General features: G+C 39.9%; 1 protein-coding gene across 1 annotated transcript in view; it reads right to left on the bottom strand.

Annotated features, from left to right (window-relative positions):
* Mier3 (mesoderm induction early response 1, family member 3) overlaps positions 1-11,882 on the bottom strand; it is a gene marked incomplete at its 5' end in the record, with an annotated part of 30,310 nt that extends 18,428 nt beyond the window's left edge. The window contains 3 exon segments of the mRNA XM_005392681.2: positions 504-638; positions 8,746-8,891; positions 11,858-11,882. Coding sequence (XP_005392738.2) covers positions 504-638; positions 8,746-8,891; positions 11,858-11,882 — 306 coding nt within the window.
* Positions 11,883-12,802: the final 920 nt, after the last annotated feature.

The following is a 12,802-nucleotide window of genomic DNA, read 5'->3' as shown; positions in this document are numbered from 1 at the left end:
CACTCTCCTTTCTAAAACCCAGAAAACAGAACCACTCCACACCTAAGCCAGCAAGCCTCGAAGGCTTCAAGGGTATTTATTCATCAACCATTTGTATTCACAGATCAAAAGTTAAGGCAAGGGGCTGGGGATTTAGCTCAGCGGCAAAGCGCCTGCCTGGCAAGCGCAAGGTCGTGAGTTCAGTTCCCGGTACCGGAGAAAAACCAAAAAAAAAAAAAAAAAAAAAGTTAAGGCAAAATTCTAAATTTAGATACAATGTGTTTACAAAGGAAAAAGGAAAAAATACAGAATATTCAGGCATGCAAAATATTCCAAAGCCACTACTACCCTTAAATAAATAGTGGGATCCATGCCAATCAATGCTTAAACCAGTCATGGAAAGCAATGGGTCAATAGCAAGTTTACATTTTAGGATTATAAAATGTCTTAAATAAAAGAAAGCTATAATAAAAATTGTCAATGGTAATGGTTCCCAAATTTTTCTTCAAAATTCATGTACTTACTTTGTCTAGTGTCATATCTGGTAGTTCATCTGCAAGTTCACTTGGGGAACTATTTGCACTGGAATTTGTAACCGCTGGAATTGTAGATTCATAGCCATAGAATGCCAATAAATCTTCTAGAGGCATGTTGCCTTCCTATTCAAGCCAAGCACAAACAAGAACTCAGCAGCTGTCATAAGACTGAACTTTAGGTAAACTGCAATGCCCGTAAGTTCATAAGTCGTATGACCAAAACAGCAGTATCAATCAAAGCCAAGTTTTAGCTTTTCTTTTTGCATTATTGTCAGGAAATAGATCTAAAGTCCTAGAACTGTGTTTGTTTGTTTGTTTGTTTGTTTTTCTGGTACCAGGAATTGAACTCACAACCTTGCGCTTGCCAGGCAGGTGCTGTGCTGCTGAGCTAAATCCCCAGCCCTAGAACTGTGTTTGATATACTAACAAAAGCCTAATAACATCGTAAGTTTTAAAATTCCCCAGACATGTGCTTTGGTGAAGATCCGTATAATCATCTGCCCTAAGATATTCCAATTAACCAATCAAGTAATAACTTCATGTAATTTGTAGCTTGCTTTCTTGCAATTCAGTAACAGTTAACCTCTTTGCTTATTCTTCATGTTAGAAGACATCTAATAGGAAACCTTGGCTGAACATTTACGACCACCAGCAATATTAATATATTAATGTTCAAAGTACAGTTATCCTTTTATATTCTCACTCTTACATAGATTTTATGCCAGTTTATTCTTTTCTTTCCACAACAATCTTATAAAGATTGTATTATTTCATCCTTACAGGAGAGAAAACTAAAACTTATCTCTGGGTTCAAATCCCAGGTCCCCAAGTTCCTACTGACAGCACTGCTCTAATAAACTGCGTACTCTGCTTTAGTGATGCTGTGTTACTGCTAGGGGCGCCTATGCCATGCCTCATACTGACACCCAGCCACTGTTTCACCCCAGCTAATCCATCTGAATACACGTGGTGCATCACCTTTAAAACAGATTTTAACTGAATTACTAAAGTGAATGCAACTATTTATAATTTTCAAATAAGTAACTTCTAAACAATATATGCATAAACTAGTTAATTTTTAAACGGTTTTTACAATTTTTTACCATCAATGGAAAGGTATTTAAAGCTTGTTTATGGGTTCAATTTCCCTTTAAGACAAAATACCTAAATTCATGAAACAAAAAGCATGCACATACTGAAATAGAGTATAAAATATGCCCACACTGCTGACAAACTGAGCTGAGACTCCTAGAGATCTTCTGAGTGCTCACCAGGCCCACAGGACCCTGAGGGTCCCTAAAAGTCTGGCCTTCGCCTTTGCAGATATAAAACTTATATATCTCTGTGCCTAACTGGAGAAAGGAGCACGGTAAATGAACTCAGAACGAAGCACATGATGAAGTGCTAATTCATAAATCTGCAGTAGCAGTAGTCCTTCTAATGACTGTAACAATCGCATCACTCAAAATTCTTTCAGCGTGGGACTAAAATCAATAAAAAAAATAGCTTTAGGAACTTAAGAGTCAGCACAAAATGAGCTGGGTGGTAGGACAGACAGTTCACTCACAACAAGGGTAAATCTCTGTGGACTGATTAACTTTTCCCAAATCAAAGAATCCCTCAAAGGTGACCAGAATTCAATTTATAGTCTCTGCAGTGGCCTAGTCCCTTTGATTCATACCAGTTATACCACAGAGGTATGTGGGCTGCAGCCTTTGCTAACCACCTGCCAACAGCATTTCCCCAAGGCTTCAAAACAGAATCCTTCTGAGCTGAGAAGACGACAATTTTCACTTACTATCCACTCAGTATTTTACTTGTTATTATGATGGTCCACACTGCTATCACTTGTTGACTTCTAGATACTTTTCTGAGGATTACTGGCTAGGGATACAGAAATTCACAGAAAAATCCTTGCTTTCAAGGAATTTAGTGCTAGTGAGAGAAACTGCTAAGTAAACGACTATAATACAATGTAATGGCTGCAATGACCAGTTCTGGAATTTGAGCTCTGAATTTTTCTGTAGAGCGAAGGGAAACCCACACCCCAGGATAAATGCTATGCAACAGGAAGGTACATACAGAGGGTGAGCACTGATCTAAGTCTTGAAGAAGAGGATTTTGACAGATAAGGTCTGCGTCCCAAGAGTGTGGTCTCACATCAGGGACAATGACTGAGCACTCAAACCAGCTCGAATATAAAACACAGGCCTTGCCCTCCTACAGCTTATAGCTTATAATCTGGGAGGTGCTGACAATACACAAATACAGAACTGCCAGTTAAGCTGAGCACAAAGCAAACACAAAGGACTCTGAGATACAGAGTAATGTCGGGGCATTACTTTCACAGGAGAGCAGGGAAAGACATGACACGATCTTCAGCTGAGACTGAATTCTGAGACATGGCCAGTCTTGTAGAAAGCATTCCAAGCAAAGAAGACACAGTGAAGCCTGAAAATGGTTTCCCACTAAGCTGACTGGCAAAGAACACTGAGTAGAATGAAGAATGGCTCAAGAAATGAAAGGCAAAAGGCAGAAACACACTGCAGAGGTCCTCGAGGCCAGAGAAAAGAACTCAAACTTTATTCCCAGGGTAATGAGAAGCCATTGGCAAACTGTGAGAAGGGAATGGCATAACATTATTTCTTCTTAAATTACTGGGCAGCTGCATGAAGAAAAGCTGGTGAGCGGGCATGTAGAGATAAGGAGAGCACCTAAGTTTCTTGCTGGTTCAGGACAGTGATACAGACATGGAGAGAAGTGAATGGATAGGATATTCCACTCTAGGCTGGCATCAAATGGGTTACCAGTTGCGAGAGGGAAGGACAGCTCTGCAGATTTCTGTTTGAGCAATTGCCTCAACGGTGGTAACGGTTAGTGGGATAGTAAAGACTAAAGCAAGTTTTTGAAGGAAAAAAATGAAGAGTTCTGCAGAGGACCCAAGTTAAGTTTGAGAGAACCACAAGACATTCAAGCAGAAAAGTCAAGTTGGCCAGCAGCCTGGAGCTCAGAGAATTCGGCTGGGCTAAAGATATAAATCTGGCATTCATTAGCATCTAGATGATATTTAAAGCCACAGGAGTTGATGAGCTCACCCACAGAGAGGGCAGAGAGGAAAAAGGGGGTCTATCTTTTATTAGAACTTTCACCCATATTATCCTATAGGGTATGTCTACAAAATTTTAAACATGATTTGCATAACATTCTAAGAGAAATGACAGAAAATTACTTCTGCAAAATTCAGGGAAAAGAATTACTTTCTTGGCTTGATAAGAGGGAATGAAAGCAACACAGTAATCTAAACGGTGATATTTCTGGCCCGGGAAGTTAGATAACTATGGCACCATTATAATAAAGAAACACAAAATAAAATCATACATGAATGAGGTTATGATAGCAATGATGAGTTTAAGGTGAAAGCTGAAGCAGAGAGATGAAGCAGCAGGCTTCAGTGATATCACTGAGAACAAGCAGAGTGGCTAAACTGGAGAATATCATCAATTAAAATGTGGGCAAAGAAAAAAATGCCCATATGTAAGAGAAGGAGTCGTCTGAGAAGAGAAGTAGAATTATGGATTCTTGGATTATGTGAGCTAAGGAAAAAGAAGTGTAGAAAAATTAGGAACGGCCACTTGAGTCAAATATCAAAGAAAACTCAAGTGAGATAAAGACTGACAAGAATTCTTAGCACTTGGCAATCCGGAAGTACTGGTGTGAGGGAGTCAATGAGGCGGACGTGAAGAAGTGGAAGAAGGGGCTGGGGATTTAGCTCAGTGGCAAAGCGCCTGCCTGGCAAGCGCAAGGTCATGAGTTCGGTTCCCGGTTCCAGAGAAAAACCAAAAAAAAAAAAAAAAAAAAAAAAAGAAGTGGAAGAAGCCAAGCTAAAAAGTGAATGGGAGGGGAGAAAACAGGAATATGTCTGTGAAACATGGCTATCAGAGAAAGACTAAGGACAACACAGGGCCAAGGGACAATCTCCTCCAAATGTGGGAAATACAAAAGAGGGCTTCTACGTTGAGTTCTTTTTATTTATTTATTTTAAGTGGAAGAATAAACTGAGGCCAAGAGCTGGAAATCTGAAAGCTAGCCTGGAATACTGCTGATAATTCTGGGATAGGAGGGAAAATATATAAAGGTTAAGTTGGAGGGAGGGAATAGCGCCAAAACACAAAATTATCGGTACTAAAACTTTCAAAGCAAAACTGGAAAAGGTGAGCCCAGTTTCTGAAAAATTTTATAAATGAGCTTTCTATTAGAGCCTATTTATAATGTGCTCAGTCCTTTGAAGCATGAAAATAATTTTTTAAAAATTAAATTAGTAAACCTCAAGGTGTTTGAAGATCTATGGTCGCTAGATTAACTTACAAGTTTGAGTCAAGCCCTCCCCAGCCATGCAGGTACAGGGATTTCTTCTTTTCCTTGGGCATTTTGTCGAACCTATTTAATTTTAAGGGACAGAGTTCATCCTAGTCACACTTACAAGTAAACTGCTTTTTAAGTCAAAGGGTCTACATTAGGAAGAGTAGATTTAGAGGCAGAGGACACACTAATTGCTAACCACTACCTTGGGCAAATCACCTAATCCTTCTCACCTCCATTTCTTTTATCTGTAAAAAGGAAAATACCACTATTTCCTTGATCCTATGATGCAAACCCTCACATATGAGAAACCAGGACGCGCTCCATTACGCTATTTCTAAATCAACATAAATCTCCAACAATCATGGAGACCTGTGAGCCACAGAAATAGTGGCAATACCCACCTGATATACCAGAAGACATTGCTGGACAGGTTAGACGAAGTTATGTGAGGTACCAATCAATTTTAGTAACTAATATGAAATGGCTGATACCTCTCAAAACAGTATTTAAAAAGAAAAAATTTTTAAAGCACCTAAAGTCTAAGTGGTAGAAAAGGAGATTTTTTTTTTTTTTACTTTGTAATTTTGCTTTTCTGAAATTTTTTCAAAACTTTAAACATCAGGGGGAATCTATACTAGTAACAGAATGGTAAAACTTCTCAAAAATTCTAAATCTATATTTAGGACTATTAAAAGCTCTCAAAAAGCAGTAACAAAAAAAAAAGAATGAAGATATGACTTCATTATAGTATATTTAACTAAAATATAGTCTATAATAACTAAAATATAGTCATATAATCTATATACTACCTGCCCCAAGAACTACTATAAGAAAACTGATTTTGTACTTCTTGTCGTATTTTCCATACTACAGGCTATACTAAAAATTTGCAAGCACTAAAACACAGGGCAATCACCGGGCATGGTGAGGCATGCCTGTAATCCCAGCACTCAGGAGGCTAAGGCAGGAGGATCATTGCAAATTTGAGACCAGCCTGCGCTACAAGTGAGCTCAAAGCCAACCTGAACTGCAGAGTGAGGCCAAAAAGACAAAAAAACCCACAAAAAACAAATGAACAAAAAAACCAAAAGCAGGGCATATTTATAGTCAAAGATCAACCAAATTTATTTGCTACGAGCATGAAAATTCATTCATTCATAATTTTTGAAAATGAATATTAACACCATGTCCTTAGGACTGTTAACGTCTCTAAATTATTGTTTCAATAGTAAACTTTAACACATTATTTTACATTGTATAGAACTAATCAATATAAAACTTGTAGAACTTTATTGGTCCTTACTCCTTGTATTTGTGCCTCTTGCTGTTTTTAAAAATCCCTTTTCAAGTTTCCTTAAACATCAGCAGAGCACAGAGACCTGATCTACAGAGATATGCTTTACTATAGATAAGAACCACAGATCAGTGGAGGAGGGCAGCTCGTCACTTGTAGAAACAGCTCCCCTGGTCCAATGCTCAATGAGGGAAAGGTTAACCCTATGCATGGAGACACAGTGACTGGGTCTGCTGTTGAATTTATTTAAAGATCTCTTGTATTTTGCCAAGAAGCAAAAAATGTCCACATGCATACAGAGAGCTGAAACATTTAAAATCCTATAATTCTGAATGTATGAATTCCGCAATACATATGATAAAACAAAGATTTAATCACCAGCATTTACTAGATAAAATGAATAGCTAAATTATTAACTCTTCACTGTTGTTTTTTGTATTTTCCTTCTTCTTAATATCCATTTTTTCCAAGACAGGGTCTTGCTCTGTTACTTCACACTGATCTCAACCTTCCTGGCTCAGCTGAGCTTCCCATCTCAGCCTCCCAAGTAGCAGGGGTTACAGGTCAGTGCCGCCCACCCAGCTCAATTTCCTTTTGAAACCTGCCAAACTCCAGCAAAAGCAGGTATAGCTATGATCTCTGGAAGAATAAAACCTAGTCTGAAAAATAAAACCTTACTGCCCTATAAACATCTCACAGATCATTCGCACTCAAGCAGTAGTTAACAGAGTAAATTAACTTTAGTTTCTATTTTACTGACAAACAGCTATTTGCAGGGCTAAAATGCAGTCTCAAGGCATTTCTGCCAAACAATTTTCCTACATCACGTTGTAACTAGACTGCCTCTCCATGACAAACATGTCATAAGGAAGATGTACTAGGAAACCAGGTAGGACTTCTGTCTCATGCCGAGAGCAGTGTCACTGCTGGGGATGTTCGAGGTCACATCTTGGATTCAAGCCTGTTGAGGACAGGTGTCGGGGGATAGCCTGCATTTTGGCTTCTGTAGGCTAGAAATCCAGGGATGGTGTGTGGCTGGGTGCTTGTATCTCTTAGGGCTGTGCTGAGATTTGCAGGCATGATGCTGCTGGGGCTGCAGCAGTGCAGAAGGGGGGACACTTCTTACACTATAGGAAAAAAGCATTATCTTACAACAAGGTTTCCCTGAACTTGTACACCCGGCTAAATTCTCTCTCGCAAAATATATATACCCTTCCTTCCATACCTGAGTTTCCCTCTTTCATAGCTGAATTTCATGCTAAAAATCATGTTCCCATTTGTCACCCCACATTAAACTCTAAGCTCCTAGAGTTCACGAACACTGTCAAATCTCCTACTTTTGCAATCCTAAGATGTACTACAGACCTTGGCTTAGTGATAATGTCAGCTGGACTATAATTCTCAGTCTAAGCTGCCCCCTCATAAGAAACAGAAAGGGATTGCCTGGATAAAGACACACAAGGAAGGGCATGACACTCTTGGCCGCTTTATCATTCCCTTGAAAAGAACATCAGGCAATAGACTTCTCTACCACTTGCGTATTTCATAGCAATTAGCTTTGTATTTCTAAATCTGTTTGGTTTTTACAGGAAATACTTTTCTAAATGAATAAACCTAGCGACAATCATGCTGGTTAATTAGCCAAATGAATGGATGTATTTAGAAAATTTAGGCCTTGGGAGCAAGCTTGGGGTCTGGGCCCTACAGAATCTGCCTTCTGTTTCCTTGTGTATTAACACAGAGGTTAGAAATACAATACCCCAACCCTGCCTCAGAAGGATAGTCGGCAGAGATTACATAAGAACATGCTTTGCTTTCTTCAAAAAAAAAAAAAAAGAGGTATGAGAACTCAAAGGATTAGCATTCAGTATTACTCTTGAAAGCTTTTGTTATTCTATAAGCCTACAGTTTTTCAGTGAAACCCTATGGAGACCTCTCTCTACGGTCCTAGTATAAATATAGGCTTAAAATATAGTTCACTTGAATTTATATTGACTTTGGGTTTAAAAAGTTATAAACTGGACTCAATCCTGCAAACTTCGAAAAGATGACTGGAGTGGACAGGAAGGGCTCTTACTAATTTACATTTGAAAATACAGCAAAATCTTACCAGTTTTATTACACTACCAACTCTAAGTTATCTTGAAGGAAAAAAGACTTCTCCCTGTATTTACTATAGCATTTAGTTAAACTTAAGTTTGACCCTCAGCAGAATGGTGGTAGGATATAATGAAGAGAGGGCTGAGCTAGAATTCAGAACTAAGTTTAAGATCAAAAGTTGTTTATATTTCTGTTTTTTTTTAATCTATAAGAAGACCAGGTATACCTACTTCACTATGCTGGTGTAAATTTAAAATCAAGTTAACAGATATAATTTTTAAAAAATTAAATGTAAATGTACTTATGAGGCTACTCTCAAAATAATGAGAAAATATGTGACATTCTATACAATGAGGTTGAAAAATATAGATGCATACCTTATTCTTATTTCAAGTAGACTGAAAAATAATTTACAACAGAATTTCAAAACCCTTACCAAAAGTGTGCATTAAAAAACTAAATAAAATCCTTTACCTTTTCTAAGTCTTCAATTTCAGAACTGAAGTTTTTACCCTCATCCATCATTTCTTCTTCTTCAAGAGTTCTCTCGTCATCATAATCATGAACTAACATCTCAGCAGTGGGGTCAAAATCATGATCCTCAGAAGACAAAGACCCAACTAGAATGAAACAAACTGAATCACTTTACATACTCACAAGGCTATTTATAAAAGAAAATAAAAATTTGTTCTTCTGCCAGTTCCTTTTAATGTTTACATGTGGGTTTTATTAAATGAATTTACTACATATTTTACAGGTTATAATGTAAGACCTCATGGTTCTCAAAAGGTATCTAAATCAGCAAAAGAACAAGGCACAATAATTTACAAACACTTTTACAAGGCCCTAGTCCATGAGCAGCAACGCTTGTAAGAGCAGCAAAGTGATTTAAATGGCGTGGTCTTAAATAAATGTTCTAATGGGAAAGCAGTCATACTTGCTTATTAGTTAAATACATTTGTTTAAAAGTAATAGCAAGATGTCAGAAGGATTACATTTCCATGAATGGAAGCCATCACAAGAATCTGCTACTCTCTACAGCTAATACTCTGACAAAGAGAACATTAACTGTACTTAAATTCTTACCTTCAAATGAAAACACAAAACTCAGTGAGATTTGACTTACAAGACAAATACAAACTTCTGAGCAACTATGCAGAAATTCAGTCTTTAAAAGCCATTACTTTACATATCTGTAACAGTATTTCAAACTCCTAGCATTAATCAGACAGGCATTAAACAGCAAGTCTATGCTTTGCATTGGATTACTAAAAAGTTCTTGGGATCACATGAAAGAAAAAAGAAAGTCATATCCAAAGGTTTTAGAAGACAGATCCCACTGCAAGTTGTTTTGGTCAATGCACACTTGTTTATAAAATTGTAATAGTTTTTAATAGCAAATATGAAGTCAATAAAATATTTAAAAAGCCAAAACAAATACAATCTATAATCCTGAGAATGAAATAAAATGTATGAAAAATAGGATTTTCTCCACTTATTTTACTTTAGTATCTACTTCAATTAGACCAGTACTTCTCAAATCAGGGGAGGAAAGTAAAATCAGAAAAGGTGGAAGTGGGGAAAGAAGTAGACAGGAACACATTCAACACAGAATGTGTGAGCTACTACCCTGGTGCTGGCCGTACCACTTACTGCAGGAGCCAAGGGCAGCACCGGGGTCTAATCTGCGGTAGTCCACTACTACCTTGAAGGCTCCGGAGGCCGCGTTTATGAGCCAGGCTGTGACAAAGTGGTGTGTACTGTCCCTGCCTGTAGAATCCCCAATACAATTTCTTCCCCGCGCCCCCAAAAAAATTTGACTGGTTTTTAGTTGAGTTTTTTAATATTTTAAAATTTAAACTTTAAACACAGTGTGAGAACATTACCAAAACACGGCAGGAAGCCAGAATTTTTTTCACTACAGAAAAACTACCGATACAATTCAGTGTTTTCAATTCTGAGTTCTGGGAACTCTAGTAATTAGTCCCCAAAATAATACAACATCTACAGGACTTAACAGAACATGCACCGCTACAAATTTCTTTTTGCGGAAATCTTGGAAACCTATACAGTATGACACAGTGGGATGAAAGAGGAGGGCCTGAGGGGCTATTCCTGGCTTTGTCCTTAACATTCTGGGACCTGAAGCCAGACATTCAAACTTTCTGGGTCTAGTGCCAGGTTTTCATTTGTAAAATACACAGGGTTGGCTGAAATGGCCTCATAGTCTCTTCCAACTCTAAAATTCTCTTTAAAAACTGGCAAAATGATTAAAAACAGGCTTCCCATGTCTACTTAGACATCAAAACAACACTGCCTTTTGGATTTTTAGATTGCAGCTTCTTAAAAGCAGAGTGATGCAAAATGGAAAAAGTCCATTATCATCCAGATGTCTGGCATCATGTACATAAATATTCTTTCCCCGGAGTCAGTCATAACCAGAGAAATGTTTGTTTCAAAATTAGTAACACTTTTTAAAACAAATTTTGGATGTACAAGGTTATTTTTTAAATGACTATAAATTCTATTTGGTGTTATTTTATAATACTTTTTAATACTGTTAAATGATTATTAAATATTAATATTTTCAATATTTTAAATGATAGGACAGACCCTGAAAGTTGACTAAATACAAAAAAGTAATACAAGAAAATGGACTGTTCATTCTAAGGCAACGTGTTGCAATGAAAGACTGAGCACATCCATGTTCCACTACTAAGCTGGTGACTCTTGGTACAGACAGTAATTAAAAGTCTCCCCTACTGTCAAATAAAGGAAGTGGACTAGTTTATGAGAGGAAAAAGTGGGAGACAAAAGTGGAGCTGAAAAGGGAATGAAAAACTGAAACAAGGAAAACCTTATATTTTGGCACAAGGGGAAGGGTCCCGCTGAGGACAATGCTTCAGGGGCCTCACAAACTCCATACCACGCTCATGTGCAGAGCTCAGGGGAGAGAATCCCTTTGACTTTTTCAGATTCCGACAAGGCTTTCTGACCTCAAAAGGCTTAGGAAAAAGGGTACGGGATAATCTAAGGTTATCTAAGCTCAAAAATCCTTTTATCACCACTTTTCTGTGCCACATTTAAAAGATCTGGTTTTTTTTAAAGATAGATTTATTTAACTCTTCATTTTCAACTTTAATTCAATTTATAGAAATTGCTCAACTATGAAATAACAGACAAGAGAAAATGGGGACTTATGGCCAATAACCTAAGTTGCCCCAAAGTGCTGACAAGAACTGACAAGAACAAAGTTCTTCCAAGAAACCAAAATTAAAACCTAGATTGATAAAGTTGGTGGAAAGTTGCACTGATCCGGTCCTGGGGGCCAAAGAGATGTAGGAACTAAAGCTATTATTACTTAAAAGAACACTTATCTGTCAGCAGCTTAAGTTTCTTTTTTAACATACAAGGAAAAAAGAATATAACCGCTCCTTCCTCAAACAACAAATGTACACTGAAACTGTTAAAAACCAATGATGGGAAAAAAAACGCAGGATAAATGGTGCAGAAATCCTTCAGCAAGAGATGTTTGAGGCCCCTTACCCTCTGTGACCCAACGAAGAGGTAAGAAAATACCACAAACCTGGGCTCGAACTTCCAAAAGAAGCCTAGGGGAGAGAAAGAAGAAAACTCGAGGTTAGATCGCGCAGCCAGGAAAGAGGCAGCTTCAGCAACAGGGCGCAGAGGGGGCGGAGTCGAGCGTTCCTCCGCAGCTGCCAAAAAGTGCAAGACTTAGCTCCGCTCCAATCGCTCCCGGCCCCTTTCGGGCCCCCTCTTGGCTGCCTCGCCTTCCTCCCCGAGTCCCCTGTGTACAAACTCGCAGACCCGGGCCGAAGCCCGCTCTAACAACCAACTCCAAGCCGCTCTTCGGTGTTCAGCAAGTTACAAAGCGAAGCAGCAAAATCCAAAGCAGTCGGCTCGCAGCATCAGTCCCTCATCCCCGGCATCTCCGGAGTCCCCCAAACCTAACCCAGCTCTCCGTGGTCCCCAACAACTCACAACGCAGCACCTTTCCCTGGAAGGGAATGACCCTCCGAGATCGAGTCCGCCCATTCGAGACCCGGAGCCCAACTCCTCTGCTCCGATCGCAGGCCGGCTCGAGCCGGACGCGAGCCCCGATCCTCTCTCCCAGAGACGTGGGCCCTCAGTCCGGGAGATGCTGGTTCCTTCCCAGGGGTTCGGTCTCACCCCCGGGCCGCTAGCTCTCTCTGGCCCCGGCGAACTCCTTGCAGGACCACCCCCCCGCCCCCGTCCCGGGGGACCTGGCCCGGGAAGCCTGGCTCCCCCAGCCTCTCCTCCTCCAGCCCGGGGGACCGAGCGGCTAGCGGGCCGCGCTCCAGCACCCAGCGCCCAGGGTCGTGGCCCGCCCCTCTCACCCAGGGGCGCCTGCACCTCCCGGGATGCGGGGCGGGGAGTCCGCTCTTCTCCCGCGAAGACCGGCGATCGCGCATCGCGCTCGCCTCGGCGCCCAAGGCAAAGTGGAGCGCGCGGCTGCTCCGCGCCGCGGCCGGGGTCCGGTGGGCCGGGG

The sequence above is a fragment of the Chinchilla lanigera genome, unplaced genomic scaffold (genome assembly GCF_000276665.1).
Source record: "Chinchilla lanigera isolate Chin_1 unplaced genomic scaffold, ChiLan1.0 scaffold00045, whole genome shotgun sequence".
Taxonomy (NCBI): domain Eukaryota; kingdom Metazoa; phylum Chordata; class Mammalia; order Rodentia; family Chinchillidae; genus Chinchilla; species Chinchilla lanigera.
This window is presented reverse-complemented; position numbering and strand designations above follow the sequence as displayed.